At 59.5% G+C, this 24,949-nt stretch overlaps 4 protein-coding genes and 1 long non-coding RNA gene across 5 annotated transcripts; 3 read left to right on the forward strand and 2 right to left on the reverse strand.

Moving 5' to 3' along the window:
• Positions 1-1,727: 1,727 nt before the first annotated feature.
• Positions 1,728-3,058, reverse strand: LOC147576344 (uncharacterized). Its single transcript, XR_015241408.1, has 2 exons — positions 2,911-3,058; positions 1,728-2,346 (listed from the first exon to the last, which is right to left on the reverse strand). It is a non-coding gene; the product is annotated as an uncharacterized LOC147576344 (long non-coding RNA).
• A 1,040-nt stretch (positions 3,059-4,098) lies between these two features.
• CABP4 (calcium binding protein 4) lies at positions 4,099-8,336 on the reverse strand. The gene is made up of 6 exons (XM_025915619.2): positions 7,871-8,336; positions 7,469-7,499; positions 7,242-7,385; positions 6,308-6,417; positions 5,806-5,953; positions 4,099-5,694 (listed from the first exon to the last, which is right to left on the reverse strand). Exons 1-6 carry the CDS (start codon positions 8,231-8,233, stop codon positions 5,666-5,668), a joined length of 825 nt encoding a protein of 274 aa, XP_025771404.1. The 5' UTR covers positions 8,234-8,336; the 3' UTR covers positions 4,099-5,665.
• A 2,814-nt stretch (positions 8,337-11,150) lies between these two features.
• Positions 11,151-15,212, forward strand: GPR152 (G protein-coupled receptor 152). Its single transcript, XM_086676779.1, has one exon. The coding sequence runs from the start codon at positions 11,190-11,192 to the stop codon at positions 12,669-12,671; it is 1,482 nt and encodes a 493-aa protein (XP_086532905.1). The 5' UTR covers positions 11,151-11,189; the 3' UTR covers positions 12,672-15,212.
• Positions 15,213-15,590: 378 nt separating this feature from the next.
• On the forward strand, positions 15,591-22,301 carry CORO1B (coronin 1B). Its single transcript, XM_086676770.1, has 12 exons — positions 15,591-15,674; positions 17,071-17,123; positions 17,926-18,128; positions 18,386-18,508; positions 18,614-18,743; positions 18,920-19,101; positions 19,190-19,309; positions 19,979-20,080; positions 20,164-20,309; positions 20,554-20,611; positions 21,359-21,637; positions 21,819-22,301. The coding sequence occupies exons 1-12, from the start codon at positions 15,652-15,654 to the stop codon at positions 21,942-21,944; spliced, it is 1,545 nt and encodes a 514-aa protein (XP_086532896.1). The 5' UTR covers positions 15,591-15,651; the 3' UTR covers positions 21,945-22,301.
• A 341-nt stretch (positions 22,302-22,642) lies between these two features.
• PTPRCAP (protein tyrosine phosphatase receptor type C associated protein) lies at positions 22,643-24,938 on the forward strand. The gene is made up of 2 exons (XM_086676778.1): positions 22,643-22,784; positions 24,076-24,938. The coding sequence occupies exons 1-2, from the start codon at positions 22,782-22,784 to the stop codon at positions 24,697-24,699; spliced, it is 627 nt and encodes a 208-aa protein (XP_086532904.1). The 5' UTR covers positions 22,643-22,781; the 3' UTR covers positions 24,700-24,938.
• The last annotated feature ends 11 nt before the right edge of the window (positions 24,939-24,949 follow it).

A 24,949-nucleotide genomic window follows, 5' to 3' on the forward strand; every position in this document is an offset into this window, starting at 1 on the left:
TACCCGCGACGGTCCTGATGCTCTAAGACTTGCTCCTCCGTTTTAGGTGCGGAGCTGGGCCAGGGACTCTATCCTGCAAGCCTGGAGCAGCCTCCCGTCACCACCCAGCCCTTAGCAGAGCTGGCCCTGCCCATTTCTCCACCTGGAGGCGCAGCAGCCTTGGTGCCTGCCCAGGGGGCCCTGGCCGAGGGCACTGGGATGACGCAGGCCTGGGGCCTGGAGGCTGGTATCCCGGTTGCAACGTGGCTCTGGGGCCCTGGGCTGCCACAGCTCTGAATGTGGGCCACGACAAGGCAGCAGCCCAGCCCTCTCCGCCCATTGCCCTACTTCCGGGCTCAAGGGTTGGGAGAAGCAGGGGTGAAGACAATGAGAGGCAGGGCGCGTGTGACAGAACCTCCGTGATCGAGGACTCTCCACAGAACAGTGGAAACAAACCAACTCAGAATTTTGGGAAACCAAGGCATCTCAGAATCTCACGAGCCAGGAAACAATCTTTGAGAACCCTGAAATCTGAGATCATAATAGCTACCATTTATCAAACTCTTAGAAGGCAGCAGGTCCTGTGTTGAGCACTTCGCACAGGTTCTTTCTGATAATCACCACCTCGGTCCCATTTTACAGATGAGGAAACCAAGATCCAGAGGGACGGATTCGCCCAAGGGCAGGGTTGGGAACATAACCCAAGGCTTTCAAGACACCTGGGGGTGGGAGGGAGAGGTGAGGGCACCCAGCCTGTGTGGTCCCCAGCCGACCACCCCGGGGAGGGAGGGCTGACTGAGGAGATCCTGTTCATACACTTAGAGGTTTATACTCTGTCTTCCGAGTGAAACACGAATGGCGATGAGAAGAGACATGGGCTGTGCCGCAGCAGCCAGGAGAACGTCTTTGGGTTTCTGTGACTTTGCTGAAAGAGTTAACACCCAGACTCCTGTTCCCACTCTTGTTCTCCTGACCCCCCGGACTTCCCAACCTCAGCCCCCAATCTGGGCACTTTTGGGGGCACCGGCCGGATACAGGAATTTCTAAATCAGTGGCTCTCAAAGTAGCTGTAGGAAAGGATCAATGTTCCTTTCTAATCCATCATGGACCAATACTGTGGTGGGATCAAATAACAATTGGAAAAGTGAGAGAACAATGACGTTCAGAACATAAGCCCACAATTTGTGTTCCCAGATTAACCAGACCTAAAATTACATTTCAGTGAATATAATCAGAACAAACAGGAAAGAAGGAAAGTTATGAAAACTATTCATTGTGTGCAAATAGGTGATTAATACAGAGTTGCTACTGTGCTCATAACTTTTTATCATTTCACAATCTTTTTTTAAGTTTATTTTTTATTTTTGAGAGAGAGAGAACGAGTGCAAGCAGGGGAGGGGCAGAGAAGGCGGCGGGGGACAGGGGATCCAAAGAGGGCTCTGTGCTGACAGCAGCGAGCCCGATGCGTGGCTCAAACTCATGAACCATGAGATCATGGCCTAAGCCAAAGTTGGATGCTCAACCAACTGAACCACCCAGGTGCCTCTGTCATTCCACAATCTTAACACCAAGTTATTCCAGAAGTAGTGAGTCTCCATATAAGACTATCGCAAGTATAAGCAAGCCATAGCCCACAGGCCCAATACAGTCCCCAAGATAAAAATGGCGTTTCTATTTTAGTAACGGTTGGGGGGAAAAGTCAAAGAATAGTAAGATTTCGTGAGACAAAGAAGTTTACAAAATTCAAATTGCAGTGTCAATAAACCAAGTTTAATCAGTTAATTACCAAATTTCCACCCCAGCCATCCCTGTTTGTATGCGGCCTGGGGCTGCTTGGCAATTTTAACTACAACCGCAGAGCTGAGCAGTTGTGACAGAAACCGTAGGGTCCTCAAAGCCTAAAATCTTTACACTATCTGGCTTTTTACAGAAAAAGTTTGCCAACCCTTAGTCCGTATGAACGTGTCGACAGAACACTGAATCACGACATTTAAGGTTTTCACGAGGGGCGCCTGGGTGGCTCAGTTGGCTGACCCTCCTGCTTTGGCTCAGGTCATGATCTCACAGCTCGTGAGTTCGAGCCCCGCGTCGGGCTCTGTGCTCGCGGCTCAGAGCCTGGAGCCTGCTTCAGATTCTGTGTCTCCCTCTCTCTCCGCCCCATCCCCACTCATGCTCTGTCTCTCTCTGTCTTAAAATTTTTTTTAAAAGAATTTAAAGTGCTTGATTTTTGCTGGTTAATTTTTGAAATCCAAACTGGGTTGACAGTAACACTATCCTCAGGGGATCATGAATAGCTAAACTCTAAATGCAACTTCTTCTTCAGTTGAAAAATACATCGATCGTTGTGTCCAGACGAGGAACGTTGGACTTCTTTAGTGAATTGTGACTCATTTTATCCCTAATGCTTTTTGCCTCCTAGCCCATTTCTGTCTGCTATGCCTGTACTTTTATGAGTTTTCTTTGGTTCATCTTCTCCTAGTAAATCTCTGTTGCAAGCCATCACTTTCAGCCTTTTGATTCTCATGATGCTGCTCAAATGTGCCTTAGATCCTACACTCCGCTGTGGGGAAGAGGCTGCTCTCTGCCCCCCAGTAGAAGAATCTTTGGTTTTTAGCTGGGCACGTGGCCACCCCAAATAAAGACTGCATTTCCCAGCATTCTTTGCAGCCCCCTGTACCAGGTGAGGAGCCCTCCCTAATAGAGTACAAGTGGTTCACGCCCTTTGTCCCTCTTTGTTCCTTGTTCCTGCCTCCATCGTGTCACCTGGAAAACATAGAAACTTGGGCATAGCCCGGCACCTGGTGCAAGGAGCTTGGGTTCCTGAAGACCATACGGCTGGATTTCACCTAAGAAATAAACTTCTCTCCAGTTTTAAGGCGTTGCTATTTGGTGTCTCCGTCAGTCACAGGGAACCCAATCGAACATTGAAACTTTCTTCTGGGACTGAGACTCTCTTTTAACCAAAAAGCTTAATCTGCTTAGAATTGTTGTAACTTTGATACGTTTAGGGATTACTCCTATCTTCTGTTTTACTTTGTTTTAATGTTTTCATCAGGTTTTTCTTTACTTCCTCCCCCCCCCCCCCCGCCCCGGCCCGCTGTCTAGTCTTCTGGTTTAATCAAGAATTATTCACTTTCCCTCTTTTCTTCCTCTACGGATTGGACCATTGAAGGGAACATTCTATCTCTATTTCTGTTATATTAATGGCTTCAAAATAAAAGATGAAGATTTGCACTGTTTTGAAGTTTATTGCGGGGGAGGGGCAGAAAGAGGGGGACAGAGGGTCCGAAGCAGGCTCCGCGCCGACGGCGGAGAGCCCGATGTGGGGCCCCACCTCAGGAACCGTGAGATCACGACCTGAGCCAAAGTCAGGCGCTTGACCGACTGAGCCACCCAGGCGCCCCGTATTAATGGCTATTCTTAAATGGTTAACAAAGTCTGAAGCTGACCAATGCATCTATTCTCCTCTAGGAAAGATGAGGAAAAGATTTTAGCATATCTAAAGTATTCCCTCCCGTCTTCTGTTTTATTTTGTCTATTATTTTAGTCCCTCCTATTTTGAAAATCCCCCAACTTAACTTTTTTTATCGTCACTGCCTCTTTAGCTCCACAAATATGTTTACTGATCTCTTTCCTGACCATACTTTAGTGCACACTCGCCTTTCTTCTGGTCTGAATTTCCTTCTTACTGAAGGAAATTCCCTTCAATGAGAGCACATGGGTAGGAAACTCTTACCAGCCTCTGTTTCCTGAAAAAAGTTGATATTTCACCTTCCTTCTTGAATAACGATTGAGTGAGGTAAAGTCTTCTTGGCTGGCAATCGTTTTCCTCTGCATGCTGAACAATTTATTCCACTGTCTCCTGGCATTTATTGTAACCAATGAAAAGTCTTTGTAGAGGGGCTCCTAGGTGGCTCGGTCGGTTACCGACTTCGGCTCAGGTCATGACCTCACCGTTCATGAGTTCAAACCCCGCATCTGGCTCTGTGCTCACAGCTCGGAGCCTGGAGCCTGCTTCGGATTCTGTGTCTCCCTCTTTCTCTCTGCCTCTTCCTCATTCGCATTCTCTCTCTCTCTCTCTCTCTCTCTCAGAAATAAATAATAAAACATTTTTAAAAGAAGAAGAAGCCTTCGTAGGGCCTAATTTCTGCTCCTCGGTAAGTAATCGGACTTTTGTCTCCAGTTGAATTGTGTATAAGGTTTTCTTCTGTGTTCTGAGTTCTGCTGGAATGCATCTAGATATATATTTGTTTCTGTTCATCCTTCTGAGGCTCCACTGTGTTCCTTCCATCTGGGCATTTGTCTTTGTGGAAGTCTTTATGGAAGGGTTTCAGCCGTCACGTCTTTGAGGGTTGCCTCGTGTCCATTCTTTGTATTTTCTCCTGAGACTCCTGATGATTTTTAACTACCCTTTAATATTTGCCACCTGTTTATCCCTCAGGGCTACCTTATAGGTGATTCCTCAGATGTAGCTTCCCGTTCACTAATCTTCTCTCAAATGGTGTCTAATCTGCTGTTTAACCAACCCATTGTGTTTTTTTTATTCCAATGGCTATCTCCTTTATTTTCAGAAATTCTTTTATTCTTATTAATCTTCCTATTCTGTTTCATACCATTCTGTTCCTACCTGTTGGCCTCTCTCCCTTCTTTTATATCATTTCTGTTTGCATTGACTTTGTGGCCTCTTTCGGATTTTTCTGTTACTTACACTTGGGGGTGCTGATTTTCCTGTTTGTTGCATCTGCCTCGTCTCCCTCACGGGGACTTGTTTTCCCATGTGATCTGTAATTCTTTGTCATGAGTTCATCTTCCGAAGTGACAGGGCTGTTGTTTGTTAAGTCCCATGTGCTCTGGGTTGAAGAGTGCTCTTCCGGTAGCTTCTCCCTATTCCTTCAGCTTCCCATACCGTGGAGATAGACCACACTCCTGCCTAATGTGCCAGCCTGAGTCCCAGGTTCCTTAGGGTAGCTTTGTCCACTCAAGGCCCTAGACGTCCGTACCCTTGCTACTTCCTCACGCTGGTAGGTGGAGGTATCTTTTGGTCCCCTTTTCAAGAACAGGGTAGCCCTCTGAGACCCGGGAAGGTGCTCAGGCTCCTGTCCTGTTCCCCAGCCTCTTACAGGTCTTCTGTCATCCATGGGTGTCAGAGCCCAGGCTTCCGAACCTCTCTCCACGTCTGAAGCCCCCATGCTGTCCCCTCTCTCCCGCCACCCCGCTCTGAGTTCTTGCTTTGTCTTTAGTACTGGGGTCATCCCTGGCTTTCTTTCAAGTTCAGTTTTTGTCTTTTTAACGTTTTTACACGGGTAGTGGGAGGCATCCAGCCACGCTCTCAATTCACCATGTTTCCAGAATCCCCCCAACTCCACGCCCCGCCCCTGTCTTTGATACTGCGGTGCCGGGGAGCTTGCTACCCACCGAGGGTGTGGAGAGATCCAATTCTTGCTCACCCTGGAGAATGATGGACGGCGGAGTGCAGGTTCCCTCCGGGCAGCTCAGGTGGGAGGAAGGTGAGAATGAAGGGGGGTGGGTGACATCGAGCAGGCTCTCCAGCCAGGTGTTGTCAAGGACCGAAGAAGCCTGAGGGCTGCTGGGTGGTCTTCCATTCTGAGGCCTCAGGGGGAGGGCGTACGGCATGAACCCTGCTGGCCTGGGGCCAGCGGGGTAACGCATTCTCCCTTCTAGAACTTCAGTGGGTGAAAAGCATCATCACAAACTCTGGGGGAGAGAAGGGCGGGGCTTGGGCCAGTCCTGGTCAGGGATCCCAGGACATGCTGGGATCATCCTGGGAGCTGGAGGGGTGGGGGGTCGTCTGGGAAGGAGACTCACCGTCAAAGTCTACGGTGCCATCCCCGTTGAGGTCCACTTCTCGGAGCATCTCGTCCAGCTCAGGACCCGCCAGCGGCTCCCCCAGCAGAGCAGGTGCTGCCTGCCGCAGCTCTGCCACTGTAATTCGTCCATCTCTGTCCCTGTCAAACTAGGATCCCAGCAGGGCTCAGTCCCTCCCACCCAAAGCTGGCTCTGCCCAGACCCGTTTCCTCCTTGCCACATCCTGTGCCTGGATGTCCCCACCTTCGCCCACCGAAACCCTCCTCCTCCTCCCAGGCTGAGACAATAGGCCCCTCCTCCAGGAAGTCTCCTTGGGTGGATCCTCCAGCTGAGAGTGAGATGGCCCCTCTCCAATCCTCCCTGGCCCAGTCCCACCATCTGCAGGGCTCTGGGCCTCCAGAGGCTGGGCCCCCCTCCCCCCCGTCTCTCTGGCCCAGATGGGAGGCCAGTAGGTCTGCCGCCCAGCTGCCCACCCAGCGCCCGACTCGACCACGCTCCACACCTCTCGGAAGGCGATGCGCAGCTCCCGCACCCCCAACATGTGTGCTGTCTCCTCCCTCAGCTTTGGGCCCATCAATTCCACAAACTCCTCGAAGTCCACACGGCCACCCACTGCGGAGGCAGAGTGTCGCAATGGAGAAGGCTGGGGCCCCGAGAAAGAACTTCACAGGTGCCCGCCTCTCCCCAGCTCTACATCCAGGAAGGAGCACCCAGCATCCATGCCCTCGGGGACGGGGGTAGGAGGTCAGAGCCCCGTTCTCCACAGAGATGACAGGGCCAGGTGCCTGAGTGCTCTCAGTGAAGCACCTGTGTCAAGGGGGAAAGAGGCCAAGGTTTGGAACCAGGCAGCCCTAAAGTTAAACCCTGGCTGTGCTGTCGATGGGGCGTGGGTGACCTTGGGTGCCGACGGCCTTGGGCGACTTACTAAACCTCCTTCCTCATCCCGGGGCAAGGGTGAGAGAACCCACTCTTAGGTGCTTCCGGGGGTGTGCAGTTGGTGGCTCTGACATGCTGGGACCCCGTGGGCAGCCATAAATGCCTCTTAAGGAGTATGCCCACGTAGTCCCGCCGTTCTAAGACGCCATCGATTACGAAAAGCACCGGTGGTCAAATAACAGCTTTGGGGAGAAGAAAAGCATTGCGCTAAATGTTCACATCAGGTGTAAGCCACATCCCATTTTGCAAACCACAGAGCACATGCAGGTGTCCTGGAATGAAGGGAATCTGATATTTGACAATTTAGCTAATGATAATCACACAAGCGCACGCCCATCCGACATTTAATCGCCTGGAGCGGCCAGGGTTCTGTCACAGTCGGTCTCACTGAACCTCAGGAGGCTCTTTTCAGGAGCCTCAGGAGGGTCAGAGAGACAGAGAGCCAGATGGCTGCCGCCTCGCCTCGCCCCGCCCCGGGCCGGTGGGGGTCAGCCACTGACTTCGCATCTTGACGTGCTGGGAGACCTCGATGAGTTCCATCTCAGTGGGCATGTAGCCCAGCGTCCGCATGCAGGTGCCCAGCTCCCGGTAGCCGATGTAGCCGTCACGGTCAGTGTCAAACTCTTCAAAGGCGGCCTGAAGCTCTGCAGGGGAGGGAGGTCAGGCCCGGGCAGCCTGGCTCAGGGACACCTCCCACCCACCACTGCCGCCAGCAAGGGCCACTCACCATCCAGCTCCTCGGGGCCCAGCTCGCGGTCCTGCAGAGGCACAGTCCAGCATGTCCCTGGGGGCCATCCTGCCTCCTCCAGCCCTAGCCCACGATGGCCTGGGTAGGGCCAGTCTCACAAGGGCAGGAGAAGGCAGCTGAAGTCCCACGACCCCCAGAGAAAAGATGATCCCCCCCCCACTTCCGGCTCCTGGGGCCCAGAGCTCTCCCAGAATCCTGGGTTTGAAGACTAGCCCAAACCAGCCAGGCCCAAGACCAACTCTTCCCCAAATCCTGCCTCTACAGCTCAGGCTCCCGGGTCTGGAGCAGAGGCGCTAGGAGGCCTGAGTACTAGGGGCAGGGTGGGCGGAGTCCAAGGGCACAAGTGTGTCCCCCTCCTCCCCAGCCCGGGCCCCACCTGACCTTCCCGAAGATGCGGTTGAGCAGGGGCCCGTATGTCTTCTGGGCAGCATCGTGCTGGGTGCCAGAGCGGTGTCGGTGAGACTGACGACGACCGGCTGGCCTGGGGGCTGCAGGGCCTGTCCCCTCCTGCCCTTCTCCATTCCCAGAGAGGCTCTTGCTGCTCCCTGGGGCCTCGGGGCCAGGGATGGGGGTCTGCTCCTCGGAGCCACCAGCACCCTTCCGGGACCCTCGGAGTCCCCTGTCCTTCTTGCTCCTCCTCCTGGTCAAGGGCAGGCCCTCAGCACCGCTCCCGGAAGCCACAGCCTCCACAGGAGGCTTCTGGGGGTCTGGGCCACGATGCCCCTTCGCCTGTTCTGTGGCCATGTGGAGAGGGGCGACAGAACTCTGAGATGCAGCACCAGGGAGCACCCTTGGTTCTCAGGGACCATAAAGCTGCTTACGCACCCCTACCCTGAGAGCTGATTGCCTGGGATCGAGCCTTGAGGGGGATTAGGGTAAGTGAGGCAGGCAGCTCCGGGCCCTAATCCCGGCCCTCTGCCTGAGGGCAGAGACAGATGGGTCAAGAGAACTGCCCTCAGCGACAAGGGTGCCGGGATGCGGTGAGCTTCGGACTCCGGCTCCTAAGTGGCCTCAGGAGCTGGGACACCAAACCATTTCACCTCCCTGAGCCTCAGTCACCCGATCTATAAAATGGGGGCAATATTGCTGGAGTCAAGGACTCAGCCGGGTTGTGTGACACGAGCAGGACTCAGCTAAGCAAGGACGAGGGAAGTCATCTCAGGAGAAAGAGCGTGGGAAAGGATAGGAGAGTTGCCCCTCACGGGGACATCGTGGCTGGGGCAGAGGGTCTGTGAAATTGAGGAAGCGAGGCCAGATCACAGAGACTGAGGGACATGGGGGTGATTTCGGAGGAGGTGGCCTCCGGGGGGACCCAGAGCCTACCCTGAGGCAGAGGGGCCCAGGGCGAGGAGGTTTTAACCACGTGGCTCTGTCAGGGACGGGGTGGCCTGGCTGGTCACTCGGCCCTGCTGAGCCGGGGTTAGGGTTTCCCAGGGAGCAGCCCCATGCCCATGAATGTTTGATGTCTTCTCAGCTTGGGTTTCACGTCGGCCGCCTTAGCGCCGCCAGGCGCCATGTCCCAGGCCCCGGCGTGGGGCCCGGCAGATGGCTGGACCACTGGGCAGGCAGGCACGCCCCTGCTCCTTCCGGCCAGCGGCCTGCACCTCACAGGTAAGCCAGGCCTCACCTGCTGGGGCTCGGGGGAGCCCAGGGCTCTGATCCAGTAGAGGCTGGAGCTTGCAGAGTGGGGTCTGCCTGAGCACTAGGGGAGAGGAAGCCACGGGGCTGAAGGCCAAGGGGCTGGAGCCATGGGCCACGGGCAGGATCCAGCCTTTCTGGGGCACCTACTTCCTCCCCTGGCTCAGCACTGCCATGAGGACTTTCTCCGTGTTCCAAGGGAAACCTCCTGGGCCAGTGAGGGAAGGCGGGCGGAGTGGGGGGGGAAGGGTAGCAGGCCCCTATCATCACACTGCTGAGCCCCCTTCTCCTTCTGATGGTGGCCTCAGGGGCCACCTTCTGCCTGAGCTGTGAGAATGAGGACGGGGCCATAGGTGGGGGTCGAGGATGATGAAGGGGCTCCAGCTGCTTCCAGGACGGCCCTTCTGGCCCCAGGCTGCCGGGCCCTGAGTTGCAGACCTCACCCTGAGTTCATGAGCTGCACTTGCTGTGGGGAAGGGCCTCCTCTGGCCCAGGCTCCTGCCCACCCTTGGCCTCCTACAGGCCCACGGGACTCTGAGCCTCCCCTTCTTGGAATCTTAAACACTTGAACTCCAGGATACCAGAAGGAAAGGGGCTCGCGATGATCCGATGATCCGACCGAGTGGTTTTCAAATTGTCTTCCCTAGAGCATCCCCGGGGCTCCACTGTAATATTTTATTTGAAGATTCACCAGCTTTAAAAATATGTTTGAGGGGCACGTGGGTGGCTCAGTCAGTTAAGTGCCTGAATTCAGTTCAAGTCATGATCTCGCGGTTTGTGAGTTCGAGCCCCGCATCGGGCTGTCTGCTATGAGCAGAAAGCCTGCTTTGGATCCTCTGCCCCTCCCCTGCTCGCTCGCTCTCTCTCTCTCTCTCTCTCCCTCTCTCTCTCTCAAAAATAAACATTTTTTTTTTAAAGAGAAAAAACTGGGGCACCTGAGTAGCTCAGTCGGTTAAGCGTCCAACTTCAGCTCAGGTCACGATCTCGTAGCTTATGAGTTCGAGTCCCACGTCGGGCTCTGTGTGGACAGCTCAGAGCCTGGAGTCTGCTTCGGATTCTGTGTCTCCCTCTCTCTTCCTGCCCCTCTTCCACTCGCACTCTGTTTCTCTCTGTGTGTGTGTCTCTCAAAAATAAATGAACGTTAAAAAAAAATTTAAGGGGCACCTGGGTGGTTCACTTGGTTAAGTGACCGACTTCGGCTCAGGTCATGATCTCGCGGTTCATGAGTTCTAGCCCCGTGACAGCTCAGAGCTTGGAGCCTGCTTTAGATTCTGTGTCTCCTTCTCTCTCTGTCCCTCCCCCACTCATGCTCTGTCTCTCTCTCCCTCTCTCAAAAATAAATAAACATTAAAAAAATTGTTTTTAGGGGCGCCTGGGTGGCGCAGTCGGTTAAGCGTCCGACTTCACCCAGGTCACGATCTCGCGGGCCGTGAGTTCGAGCCCCGCGTCGGGCTCTGGGCTGATGGCTCGGAGCCTGGAGCCTGTTTCCGATGCTGTGTCTCCCTCTCTCTCTGCCCCTCCCCCGTTCATGCTCTGTCTCTCTCTGTCCCCAAAATAAATAAACGTTGAAAAAAAAAATTAAAAAAAAAAAAATTGTTTTTAAAGGATGTGGATATGACATCTTTATAGAAAAACATTTAAAAAATTAAAACTAAATAAGGAAAAAAGAAAAAATGTAAAATATATATGTATATACATGTATATATCTGTTTAAAAGCCTCGGTCCAGTCTACTTGGGCACACTGGGATTCCACGTGGCAGAAGGCTTAGGTCTGAGTCTCAGTCCTGGCGCCTCTCGTCCTGTCTCTGACCTTGGGCAAGTCACTTATCCTCCGAACCTTCCTCTCCTCACCTGTAAAATGGAGTGTCTGAGGACTACGCGAGGTAATCTGTGTAAAGTCCCTGGCAGAGGCTAACTGCCCCGAAGGTGATGACGATGGCTCAGAGAGGGACAGTGACTTGCCTGGAGGTACACAGCACCCTCTCTCATACTCAGTCCCTCATGATTTCATTGGTTCGTCAGGCACCCGCTCCGTGGCCAACAGCACACTGGGGACCTCGGATGGACACTGCTATGGAAGCCAACCTGGGTGCCGCTGGCCACGGGCCCCGCACGGAGCCGGATGATGAAGACGACTACCCCCAGGGTGGCTGGGACACGGTCTTCCTGGTGGCTCTTCTGCTCCTGGGGCTGCCAGCCAATGGGCTCATGGCATGGCTGGCCGGCTCACAGGCCCGGCAGGGAGCGGGCACGCGGCTCGCCCTGCTGCTGCTCAGCCTGGCCCTCTCTGATTTTCTGTTCCTGGCGGCAGCGGCCTTCCAGATCCTGGAGATCCAGCACGGAGGCCACTGGCCGCTGGGGACGGCCGCCTGCCGCTTCTACTACTTCCTGTGGGGTGTGTCCTACTCCTCCGGCCTCTTCCTGCTGGCGGCCCTCAGCGTGGACCGCTGCCTGCTGGCCCTGTGCCCGCACTGGTACCCTGGGCGCCGCCCGGCCCGCCTGCCCCTCTGGGTCTGCGCCGGGGTCTGGGTGCTGGCCACGCTCTTCAGCGTGCCCTGGCTGGTCTTCCCCGAGGCCGCCGTCTGGTGGTACGACCTGGTCATCTGCCTGGACTTCTGGGACGGCGAGGAGCTGCCGCTGAGGATGCTCGAGATCCTGGGGGGGTTCCTGCCTTTCCTCCTGCTTCTCGTCTGCCACGTGCTCACGCAGGCTGCTGCCTCCCGGACCTGCTGCCGCCGCCGGCCAAGGCCCATGGCCTGCCGGGGCTTCGCCCGTGTGGCCAAGGCCATTCTGTCAGCCTACGTGGTCTTGCGGCTGCCCTACCACCTGGCGCAGCTGCTGTACCTGGCCTTCCTGTGGGACGTCTACCCCGGCTACCTGCTCTGGGAAGCGCTGGTCTACTCCGACTACCTGACCCTGCTCAACAGCTGCCTCAGTCCCTTCCTCTGCCTCCTGGCCAGCGCCGACCTCCGGGCCCTGCTGCGCGCCGTCCTCTCCTCCTTCGCGGCAGCTCTCTGTGAAGAACGGCCTGGAAGCTTCACGCCAGCGGAGCCACAGACCCAAGTGGACTCTGGGAGTCAGACTCTTCCTGGGCCAGTGGCTGGGGCCCAGCCCCAGGTGAACCCCGTAGCACAGCCACGGTCGGACGCTGTGTCCCAGACTCGGGGGAACCCCGCGGCACAGCCACGGTCGGATTCAGTGGCCCAGCCACAGGCAGAGCCCACAGCACAGCCACGGTCGGATTCAGTGGCCCAGCCACAGGCAGATTTTGTGATGCAGCCTCAGCTGAACGCCTCAGTTCGGCCACAGGTGAACCTTGAGTCCCAGCCCCATTTGGACTTTGTGGCCCAGCCACAAGTGAGCCCCGAGACCCCCGGACCTGCCTCCGGCCCAGCTCTCAGCCCCTGTGATGAAGCGTCTTCGGCCCCATCCGCGGATCCCACCCCGGAAGCCCCTGAGAACCCAGCGGTGCCTGCTGACTCTGAGGGAGAAAGTCCCAGCAGCGTCCCCCCAGAGGAAGCCCCTGGAGCAGGCCCTACCTGAGGGTCTGGGAAAGCTCGGGCCCATCAAGGCAGTGGAAGAGCCAGAGCCAGTCAGAGACGAGGGGAGCCATGGAGGAAGTCATCAAAGAAACCCCCCTCAAGTCCCTTGGGGCTGGCAGGAGGACTTGGGGGAAGTGAAAATGAAGCACCAAAAGTCCCAGGCAGTTTGTGGTGATCGTCTCGTCCCTACCCAGGTCCCCCTCAGTTTCTCCATGCTTCCCCCCCCCCCCCACAGTAGCCCAACAGTCACAGCCGACAGGGTGCTGCTGGGCTCTGTCCTCCAGCACCCCTGGACCGCACTGCCCACCTCCCCCCCAAGCCTCAGTCCTGCGGGAGAAAGACAGCAGGGGTGACTTCCCTGAGCTTGTGCCGATCTCCCCGGAATCCTTCCTCCACCCTCTCCTCCCTGTCTCACCCTCTAACTCGGGCGTGAGGAGGATGAAGGAAGAAATCTCTGCAGAAAAGGAGGCATTTAAGAGCCAGAAGGAACCTGGGGTCCTGGGAGCCCACGCAGGCTGGCCGAGCCCTGTCCACCAGCCCCCTGCCCCCCACAGGCAGCGAGCCTGGCGCGGGACCTCCCTCAGCAAGGCAGCGGGAGCGGAGGCGGTGAGAGCCACCGAGCCTGGATTCAAATCGGGCTCCGGTGACGGCAGGAGCCTGGCACACAGCAGGGGCTCAGTGAACGAATGTTCTCCATTCGCCGGCATCCAGGGAAGTCCCTGCAGGGGCTGGAGATGGAGGAGAGGAGGCGCCACCTTGGCCTGGGCATCTGGGGTCTTGTGAGCTTTGGGGCAGATCGGCTGTGCCCATGACAGTTCTGGGCCACAGACGCCCAGGGGGCCTGAGAGAGCGTCTGCTCCACTGAAGGGTTCAACTAGTGTCCACCTGCCCCCCCCCCGCCCCCACCACGGGGGGCTGCAGGTATAGAGTGCTCAGTCCTGCCTCCATCTGAACCCCTCCTATGCACTCAGCCCATGCGCAGAGATGGGAAGACGTCCAGACAGAGAGCCCTGGGGACCAGTGGCTCCAAAAAGGGTACAGGCCCCCATCACACAGCATCTCTGGGGCCGAGCCAGCCTCTTCCCGCTCAAGGCGCAGACACGGCAAGAAAAACGGGGAAGTGTCGAAGGTCTAATTCTGAACCCCCCACCCTACTTCCCTTCTTCCCTTTCACTCTTCTACACCAACCCCCTGCTCGCTCGCCCTCCACCCGCCCTGTGTTCCAAAATCGTGAGCCTCTTCCCCTTTACCCCCCCTCCCCCAGTCGTTTCCCAGTAGCTCAGCGTTGTGACCTGTAGCAGCTGAGAGCCGCCCCTACGGCAGACACTTAAGTGCTATGCTTCCAGGGTGCTTCCATCTTAAAAAGGCAGCAGGCTGTGCGGGCGGCCCGGAGAGGTGCGGGCAGATCTGGGTTCTGGCTGCCAGCTGCCGTTTCGCCTCGATTTCCTCCTCTGTACAATGCGGTGGTCATGTTCCCCTTGCAAGGGCTGCTGCTATCATGAACTGAGCCCGGGGATGCCGAATGGTGGCGGGGGCGGTGTTTGTGGCGGGGGCAATGCCAAGGGCACAATTAGGGCATGTCCTGGTGGTGGAACTGTGGACACCGAGGCCGAACTACGGACGCCGTTCAGCGATTTCTGCACAGGCACACATTTGTTGAATTCGGTCCTTCAGCAAATGTTTATCGAGCACTTGCTAGGTGACTCTCCAGCCAGCCTTCCATTCTGGAGACACATGGGTGGGGTTAGGGGCATGGCCGCTGGTGTCCCTCGGCGGTCTTTTGAATCCCAGCTCCACCGCTCACCAGCTGTGTGATCTTCAGGAAGGCTCTTGGCTTCTTTGGGACTCAGTTTCCGCATCTGTAAAATGGGGGTGATAACAATGGTTCCCGGGCCAGGCCTGGGAGCAGGACTGACCCACGGGCCAGAGCCCACGTGGGAGCATCCTGCCCGCTAGGCTTTGTCTGCTCCACCGTACTGCCTCCCCCTCTGCAAGAAATGCTTTCACCCTGGCCCACCCCATTGGGTGCACCCTCCCTGGAGGCAGGGACTGGTCTTGCAGTGTCCCTCCCCTTTCTCCCAGATAGCGGTCCCAAAGCTTTTTCAACATAGCGGGCAGATCAGGCACTCAAACCCCAGCGCCAGCCACCTGCCATCAACTCTGGTCCCCACTCCAAACCCAGCATTTCGGAGAGTGGGGCAGCCCCATCTCCAAGGTCCCTGAGGGGGAATCTCACCCATAATGGGTAATCTCGACCCAGGAGAGAGGGCAGTGCCATGAAGGGCTTTGTGGGATAAAGAGGAGTTCTCCTGGTGACCCACAGAGTTTTGTTTTGGAGGAAACATGCACACCCGAGGCCACAGAGGTTGAAAGGAGGGCTCATCCTTGACATCCTTCAGTCCATCTACCTCACCCCTAACACACCCCATGGGGCTGGACTCCTGTTGCCTTCTGGGAGACTCACGCCTTCTCCAGGTGAGAGGTACCCCTCATGGAGAGACTCATTCTGAGAGCTGTGAATACGAACATCGTCGATCCTACATTCAGGACTGCTGTTCATTCTTTCACTCAACGTACACGAATTGAATGCATGCTGAGCGCTAGGTCTCCTTCTAGGTGCTTCGACACAGTGGGGAACAAGACCAAAGACTGGGTGCTACCCTCCACTTGCTGACATTCTAGCGGGGCGAGGCAGACAAAAAGCAAATACACAATGGTTACACAAGACGACGTCAGATCGTGATTCAGAAGGATATGGGGGGAACAAGTCAGGGCCAGAGAGTGACCAGTGAGGGGTTGGTTGGGGAGGGCCCTTTGAGAAGGCAACATTTGGGCAGAGCCCTGGAGGAAGTGAGGGTTGGAGCCTTTTCACAATCTGAGGGAAGCGTTTCCAGATGGAGTGAACAGGATGTACCCAGGCCCCGCAGTGGGAAGGAAGGTGGTTTGTTTCGGGGACAAGAGGATCAGTGTCACTGGGCCACATGCAGGGACAGGGCAGAGGAAGGTAACAAACGGGGAAGGGGTATGCAATGACGACGGCACATGTTATTTCAAGTGTGACAAGGGGAGGGAAGGGAGGGCTTAGGGTAGGGGGTGTCTTATCTGGGCTTTAGACAGACCTCTGGCTGTTGCCTGGAGGGCGCAACGGAGAGAGAGGCTAATGTGACACTCCCTCTTCCAAAGCACCCTCATTCCTGTCCTTTTTTGGAAGGGTCTGCCTGCCCCACGGTTTATGGAACAAAGGGAAAAGCAAGGACTTTGGAGCCAAACAGATGGGAACTAAATCTCGGCGGGGTGACCTGGGGCAGGCACCCCTCTCTCTGAGTTGTTTCCTCATCAGGGGAGGAAAGCAGTGAGTAGGGTACGAGCCCCAGCCCGTGTCAGACACACAGTGGGGCCTCCTGCAGCCCCAGACAAGCCCCCTTCTAGCTTTGCTCTTCCCTCTTCTTCCCACCTACCCCCCTTTTTCTGGGAAAAAAGAAAAAGGTGACCAAGGGGTGACGATCAGGGTCTCAAGGAAGGACTGAGGGAGGCGGCCAGTGCCCTGGGGACACCAGCCCCGGGGAAGAGGGGGCAGATCTGCCTGTCCGACCTACAGAGACACCTAAGTCCCCCCGGGGTGGGACACGGACAGAGATAGGGTAGATCTAGGGAGGCCAGTCTGGGCCCCGTCACAGGAGCTAGCTAGGAGGGAGACATCTGCAGACAGACCACTAGGCCTCCGTGGGAGATGGTCGGGAAGAGAAAGGAAGGTGTGAGCGATCTGGCAGAGGGCATGTCCCCATTTCTATTTTTAATAAGGAGGCCCGGCAGACCCCGGGGGTGCTCAGGGGAAAGAAGGGGTTGGCTGGGGCCTTCCGCTCACCCCTTAAAACACCGCACCGCTGGTGCATTTACACTGTTCATCAAGAGCGTGTACTTTTGTAACCCTTAAAAAGAGGCACGTGAACATACGGGCTGTCAGACTAGATACTGTATTTTTGGAGTGGGTGGGGGGTGGTGGGCTGGGGGACCCGGAAGAATGCACCGGGATGGGGATGGGGACTGGGACGGCGGGCTGCACCCACTGCCCGTACTCCCGAGGGCTCCGCCAGAGGAGAGGATGGCGAAGGGGCAGCGGTCTGCGGGCGGGAAGCGCCTCGCACCTGCAGCCCCTCTGGCCCCACCCCTGCTCCTTTGCCCTAGAGGGGCCCGGGTGCCTGAGGGGCAGGGCTCGCCCAGGCCCCGCCCCTGCGCCCCCGTGGCCCCCGTGCTCCTGGCCTCCTGGGGCTGCTCGCAGTCTTCCGCCCCGCCCCTCCGCGCGTGACCTCGGCCCCGCCCCCGCGAGCCCCCGCCCCGCCCCCCCGCCCCCTGCCCCCGGCTCCTCTGTCACTTCCTGATTCCCGCTTCCTGCTTCCCAGAGGCCGGGATCCGGAGCCGCCCGAGGCCGGTGCCGCAGTCCCCGGCGTCCCCGGTGAGCGCGGCGGGCCGGGACTGGGGTCGCGGGCGGGGGACCCGGCTGGGCTGCGGGGGCGGGGCCGCAGGAGGCTGGGGTGGGGGTCGCGAGTCCGAGGAACCCTTCCCCTCCGCGGCGCCCCACCCTCTGTCCCCACTCCCTGTGGCCACCCAGCCTGTCCCCTCTTGGTTCACCTTGGACCCCGCTCCGAAGGCGCCCTGGGATGCTCTGCGGCCGAGATAGGCGTCCTGACCACCCCCCTCCCCCCCGCCCAGTCCTGCCAGGCCCCCTGGGCCGGCCTGGGGCTCCCGGCAGCTCCCTGCACATTCCTGCAGGCACTGCACATTCCCTGGGGCTCGGAACTGGGGCCGAGTGCGGCTCTACAGAGGAGTCCTTTCCTGCCTCTTGTGGCTGTCCAACCCATCAGCCAACTTCCAAATCCTGGGCAGGAAGGAGCCTGCTTGCAACTGACTAGGACCCTCCGAGGAGCTTGCCCTGCTTTGGCACCTTCCACTTCCCCCACACATACCAGAGTCAGGGAGGGGCCTGGGTAGGGTCTCCGCAAAGCCCCTCCCCACTCAGCAGTGTGGGCCTTGGGTCAGTGCATTTACCGCCCCCCCCCCAAGATGTCACCTTAGAGGGGTGGCAGCCAGGGTCTGTCCCTGTGACCCCATTCTGTAACTGGAGAAACTGAAAGCCAAGAGGGTTACAATGACCAGGACCCTGGTTGCATCCTCCCCACCTCCCTTCATGCAGCCCCTGGGAGGGATGGGGGTTGTTGGGGTGGGTGAGGGCTGATCCAGGCCTCTCCGCCCTGCAGACATGTCCTTCCGCAAAGTGGTCCGGCAGAGCAAATTCCGGCATGTGTTCGGACAGCCGGTCAAGAATGACCAGTGCTACGAAGATATTCGAGTGTCCCGTGTCACCTGGGACAGCACCTTCTGCGCAGTCAACCCCAAGTTCCTGGCGGTGATCGTGGAGGCCAGCGGTGGGGGTGCCTTCCTGGTGCTTCCCCTAAGCAAGGTGGGCCCCATCAGGGCTGGGGGAAGGACTGGAGACTCGGCCACACCTGCCAGGCCTATCTGCTCACTTCACATTCCGTATCTCGCCCATCCCCACACTGTTGGACAGGTGTCATAATCTACATTTATTGCCCAGGTGGTATTAGCACAGATGGAGAAAGTTTTTTATTGCCACCGAGGCAGAGTCAGGGCCAGAGGCAGAGGCAGAGGCAACAAACATTTCCTGCTCACCCTTGACTGCCCCTCTCATGCCCGCAGACGGGCCGCATCGACAAGGCCTACCCTACGGTGTGTGGACACACGGGACCCGTCCTGGACATCGACTGGTGTCCCCACAATGACGAAGTCATCGCCAGCGGCTCAGAGGACTGTACAGTCATGGTGAGGCACGGGGCTGTGGTTGGGCCCGGGTCACAGGTGTGGCTCGAGGCTGCGGGCAGCGGGGCCGAGCAGAGGCCTCCACTGGCATCCCCACCCCTCCCACAGGTGTGGCAGATCCCGGAGAACGGGCTGGCCTCCCCGCTGACGGAGCCGGTCGTGGTGCTGGAGGGGCACACCAAGCGAGTGGGCATTGTCACCTGGCACCCGACCGCCCGCAACGTGCTACTCAGTGCAGGTCTGCGCCGCCCCCCCCCCCCCGCCCCTCTCTACGCACGGTTCCGGAGCCCCAAACCCTCGCCCGGGCCCATGTGACAGGTGGTAAAGCTTGACCGCAGAGGTCAAGAGGCCGGGTCTGGTCCCAGGAGGGTGGTCCAAGCCAGCCTGGTGGGCTGATGGCCCCCTGCCCGGCAGGCTGTGACAACGTGGTGCTCATCTGGAACGTGGGCACAGCGGAGGAACTGTACCACCTGGACGGCCTGCACCCCGACCTCATCTACAACGTCAGCTGGAACCGCAACGGCAGCCTCTTCTGCTCTGCGTGCAAGGACAAGAGCGTGCGCATCATCGACCCCCGCCGGGGCACCCTGGTGGCGGTACGTGGCCCTGGAGGGCTAGGATGGTACTGGACAGGCCCAGGGGCTCTGTCGGGGTGCTGTACTGACCACTGTGTCCCCCGGACAGGAGAGGGAGAGGGCTCACGAGGGGGCCCGTCCCATGCGGGCCATCTTCCTGGCGGATGGCAAGGTGTTCACCACGGGCTTCAGCCGCATGAGCGAGCGGCAGCTGGCACTGTGGGACCCGGTGAGTGGCCGTGGCCAGCCTGAGGGGACAGGCTTGATCGAGACTTGGGCCCCACCCTGGGCAAGGAGGGCAGGAGTCACCTCGGAGAGAGGCCTGTGGTTCCCAGGTTCTCAGCCTAGCACCTGAGGCTCCCGGGACCTGGAGCCCTGCCAACCTCTTCTGTCCTTGCCCCTTGCTCTCCAGCCTCCCCGACTGCCTCCAGCTTCCTCCGAGTCTCAGCCCACATTATTCTTGCCAACCGAAAGGCCATTCCCTCCTTTGCTTGCCCGTTCCCATCTGGCTGCCCTTCAGGACTCCGTGCAGAGGCCCCCTCCTCCAGGAGGCCTCCCAGCCCTTCCCCTGAAGTGCTCTGTCCCACAGCCCCGTGCTTCTGTATGGTGACCTCCACAAGTCCCTCTGAGACAGAGCTGGTGCTGCCTGGTGCCCCCAGCTGCCACGTGGTAGGGACTTTCTCAGCACTGGCTCAGTGGCCCGCAGTAGGCTAGGAAAGTGAGATCCTGGGAGCGGAGGGGATCCAGGAGGGTGGGAGAGAACCCGTCTGGTGTGGTGGGGGCAGTGCCAGCTGGCACGTGAGGCTGCTTGGGGCCAGTCCTGATGGGGGGCTGGGATGGTGAGGAGAGGCGGGGGAAAGACTCTGGCCTGACTGCCCCCCACCCCATGTGCCAGGAGAACCTCGAGGAGCCCATGGCCCTGCAGGAGCTGGACTCCAGCAACGGGGCCCTGCTGCCCTTCTACGACCCGGACACCAGCGTGGTCTACGTGTGCGGCAAGGTGGGGCTGGGCAGGCCTGACGGGGGGGCAGGGAAGAAGGCCGCCTGCCTGAGCGCTGACCCCTGCCCCCTCCCCCGCCACAGGGTGACTCCAGCATCCGGTACTTTGAGATCACAGATGAGCCCCCCTACATCCACTTCCTGAACACGTTTACCAGCAAAGAGCCCCAGAGGGGCATGGGCAGCATGCCTAAGAGGGGCTTGGAGGTCAGCAAGTGTGAGATCGCCCGGTAAGAAGGGCCTCCCAGGTGGCTGGCTCCAGCGGCAGAGGCCAGGCCATGGCGGCCGTCCAGGGTGAAAGGTCAGATCTTCGGAGGCTGCTCAGAGCAGGAACCCGCCCACAGCAGGGCCAGGGTCAGAGGTCAGAGTGTGGAGGGGCTGGGGCGAGGCCTGGGAGTGGAGAGTGCAGGGAGCCAAGGGAGCCAGTGAGGGGGAGGCTCCACCCATGGCTCCTCCCTCCCCCGCCTTTCCCAGGTTCTACAAACTGCACGAACGCAAGTGTGAGCCCATTGTCATGACCGTGCCAAGAAAGGTGAGGCCACCCGGTCCCCCGCCCACCCACTCGGGCAGGCGTGAGGTCTGTGAATGGGACACGGTTGAGTATGGATGTGGTCAGTGGGCTGGTCATACCCAGCCGGATGTTGGGCTTTGCCAGACAAGACAGGCAGGGCTGGGACAGGTTGAGCTGAGGCCCTGCTCCGGAAGAGCCACAGGAGATGGACAGGAGCCGGGCAGCCATGGAGGGCTCCCTGTAGTAGGCGACACAGGGCCGACAGCATGGCTAGGGTGGGCATAAGCCAGGCAGGGGGAACAGAGGTGAGAATGGAGAGCGGACGGGAGTCTGGCTGTAGGGGAGACTCCCGTGAGGAGGGCATCAGTCCCGTGTGGCCTAGCCTCAGATGTCCAGCCAAGAGCCTTGGATGAGCTTCGTCCTCCACTGAGTGAGCCGTTGTGCAAGCCGGGCACGTCCCAGGGAGCAGAGCTGTGAGGGAGGCTGACTTACACGGCTCCCAGGATCCCGTGAAACCACGTAGCTGGCCCCTGCTTAGGAGTGTTGGGAAGGCTTCTGAGGGGGTTGTTGGCGTGTCCCGAAGGGAAGTGAAATGACAGGTTTGTGCTTGAGAGAGGCCGCTGGAGGCCAGGCCATCGGAGGATGGGTTGGCAGGGTACAGGCCTGGAGGCCAAGGCAGCGATGAGAGGGTGGCTGCCCAGGGTCCCGATGAGAGGACCCTGGCACTGGGCCCCTGACTGATTCCGACCTCCCCCACCCCCTGCCCAGTCGGACCTCTTCCAGGACGATCTGTACCCTGACACGGCTGGGCCTGAGGCGGCCCTGGAGGCAGAGGAGTGGGTGAGCGGGCGGGATGCCAACCCCATTCTCATCTCCCTGCGGGAGGCTTACGTGCCCAGCAAACAGCGGGACCTGAAGGTCAGCCGGCGCAACGTGTTATCCGATAGCCGGCCTGCCGTGGCCCCCAGCTCGGCCCGCCTAGGAGCCTCCACATCCGCTGTCGCCACTCACACTACCGCCCCCAGCGGCGGCCTCGCCGGAGCCGGGGTACGTGCCTCACAGTCGGGGCGGTGTTGGGAAGCCCCAGGTGTCACCCTGGTCTGCTGTGTGCACCCGAGCCATTCGCCGCCTGTCTGCCGGGCTCAGGCCCCTGCCTGGTAGATCTGGGGAGGGCTGCAGCTCCACAACACCTGACCGCCTATCCCCCCCACCCCCACTGTCCCTGCAGGAGGCTGGGAAGCTGGAGGAGGTGATGCAGGAGCTCCGGGCACTGAGGGCGCTGGTCAAGGAGCAGGGGGAGCGCATTGGCCGCCTGGAAGAACAGCTTGGCCGAGTAGAGAATGGGGACGCTTAGGACCGTAGGCCCAGGGGGTGCCACTCCCCCTCACCTCCTCCTCCACTTCTTTCTCACCCAGCCTCTGTTGGCAAGTCCCACCGCCAGCTGGCTGCCTCCTGCGCCTGCCCAGGGCCTCTCGGGCAGGTTCGGGGGCAGTCCACACCCTGTCCCATCCTGTGGGCCCAGGCTAGAGCCACCACCTGGCTCTTGTCATTGTTACCGTGGAGGGTTTTTGTACCAAGGCAAGCTTATACTCTGAGGGACCATCTCCCCCTCCCCCCCCCCCCCCCCCCCAGTTCCCTGCTCCTCCCGCAGAGTAAGCGGGAGGCACAGGCTCTATATTTTCATTCCAAATAAAATTCTCTTTCTAAAAGCCAGGTTTGCCATTCTGCAAAGGGTGGGGCTGGGAAAGGAAGTCTGGAAGGCTGGGGACAAATGAGGCCCACGGGGATCCCAGATCTGAGGGAGGTCTGGGGGCCATGAGCATCCCCCACAGCCAGCGCTTCCCTGAATTCTGCCGAGTAGAGAAACTGAGGTCGCAGACCTGTGGACACCCAGGACGGCGTCCTGCTTTGAGCTGGTGCCATTCCTCCTTTTGGAGCCCTGGTCATAGGCCCCAGAGCCCAAGCGTTACCCGGCGAGAGACCTATGAGGCTCTGGTGTGGGTCAGGGTGGTCCCGAGAGGCCCAAGGCCCCCCACCAGGGGATATGGCAGGGAGTGTTGGGTGGGGTATTGTGGGCAGGAAGCGGAAGCGTCGAGTAACCCCCAGCTGCAGCTGAGCGCGCCAGAGCTCACTTCCACTCAGCACAGTCAGAGCTGGCGGTGGGCGCCTGAGCACTGAGGCCGGCGGACTGATGGTGAGCCCAGGAGCCCACTGGGCCCTGCAGTGGGGGCGACAGGTCGGGGCTGGAATGTCTGGGCCCTGGGAGCTAAGGGAGGATTTCTCCCCCACGCCCCATTGGGGCCCACGGGCAGAAGCAGCCAGTCAAGGGCAGAGGCGGGAGACCCCGGGCGAGCGTGGGGCAGAAGCTGGGCCTTCCTCTCCCCTTACCGCCAAGCTGGGCCTCCCTGGGATTCAGAGTGTGCCCCTAGCACCCCACTCCGGGCCTAGACCCCCTTCAAGAACCTTTGCTAGACCCTCTCTCTCTCTCACCTGCTCTGCTTGGGACCTGGGACCTGGGACCTGGGCAGAGCCTGCCTGCATCCCTGGAGCCCAGGCAGAGAGAGGGCCTGGGGCGTGCGAAGAGGAGGCTTGCTTGAAACCTCGACACCCCTCCCCCCTCTGCCACCTCCCCCATCTGCCTTTTTCCAACCGCAGGCTTCCTCTGTTAGCAGCACCAGCCTCCCCCAGCCCCTGGCCCTGCGAACCTAAGGCCCCCAGGGGACGGGGAGTTGAGCGGAAGTGGTGCAGCTGGGGCAGTCCCACGTGTGGGAGGGAAGAGGGGCTTCAGGGGCCCCCATCCTGAGGCCTGGCCGGGTGGAGGCTAAACAGTTGTCCTGGAGGTGGTCCCTCCATCCCAGGCCTCAGGAAGAGCCAGCCCCGACAACCAGCCTCACAGGCCACCTCTCTCCAACACCCCACCCCCACCCCACGGGCAATGTGGACACTTTCAACCAGTATTAACTGAGCACCTGCTATGCGTGCTGGGAATTCAGTGCTGGAGCCATAAGGATCCCTGTCTCCCTGCTGCTTACGCCGCTGAGGCAGAGACGGGGTAAACGGCAAGCACCTGCCGGCTGTGTGAGGAGCACAAGGGAGAGGAAAACAGAGCCAGGCTCGGCCAGGCGCGGGGGGAAGCAGCAGGGCAGTACTCCGGGTCAGATCGGGCCTCACGGAGATGGTCTGAGCCAAGGCGAGCCGGCAGCCGTGTGGCTCTCGGGGATGGGGCATCTGGGCGGAGCGGCCAGGCAGCACACGGTCCCCTGGCAGGCGCAGGCTCGTACAGCGCAGGTGGGGTGGCGAGGGCAGGGCATCAGAGGCTCCGTGGCCAGATCTCAAAGGACCGGGGCCCTGCTAAGGACTTGGGTTTTTCTGCTTGACTGTCCCCATTTTGCCCAAGAGGCAATTGAGGACCCAGGCACCAACTCCCCCCCCCCCCCCCCCCGCCGCCCAGCCCCGGTGACGAGCCCCCGCCTGTCTCCCCGCAGGACCTGCCCTGTGCCCTAGGGCTTGGGACACTGCTGGCCCTGCCGGGGGTCCTGTGCTCGGGCAGCGGCACCTCGGACGGCGAGGGCCCCAGCTCTGGCACGGTCGTGCTGCTGCTGCTCCTGCTGCTGCTCCTGCTGGCCACCGGCCTGGCGCTGGCCTGGCGCCGCCTCAGCCGCGACTCGGGGGGCTACTACCACCCGGCCCGCCTGGGCGCCGCCCTGTGGGGCCGCACGCGCCGCCTGCTCTGGGCCAGCCCGCCAGGCCGCTGGCTCCGGGCCCGGGTTGAGCTGGGGTCACCCGATGAGGACCCAGAGCAGCAGCAGGACGAGCAGGACGAGGAAGAGGACTACCACCTGGTTGGAGGCCTGGGGGAGACACAGTCCCGGGACGAGGACCAGCCATGCGGAGAGGGGCCCGGCCCACGGCAGGCGGCAGAGCCCGCTGAGGAAGCACGTGACAGTAACGCCGACGGGGGCCTGGGCCTCAGCTCCCAGGGGCCGGCGGGCTCAGGGGGCAGCGCTGAGGCCCTGCTAAGTGACCTTCACGCCTTTGCTGGCAGCGCGGCCTGGGATGACAGCGCTGAAGCGCCCGAGGGCCAGGGCCTCCACGTCACCGCACTGTAGGAGCCCGCGTGGTGTCACATCCCCGTCGCCGTGCCTCTGCTTCCCAAAGCCGCCACGGCCGCTTGGACACAGCCTGCCCTGGACCCACTGTCGCCCACATCCCCAGATGGAGAGTCTCAGACTATCACTCCCCCACCCATTCGGTCCCCAGAGCCGTGCATCCCTGTCCCCATCGGGAAGGCCACCCATCCCTATGGGCACTGGGCAGCCACGTTAAATAAAAGCCCTCCAGCCCTGTGGCTCTGTGGTC

The sequence above is a fragment of the Puma concolor genome, chromosome D1 (genome assembly GCF_028749965.1).
Source record: "Puma concolor isolate L17-30 chromosome D1, mPumCon1.1.hap2, whole genome shotgun sequence".
Lineage (NCBI taxonomy): Eukaryota > Metazoa > Chordata > Mammalia > Carnivora > Felidae > Puma > Puma concolor.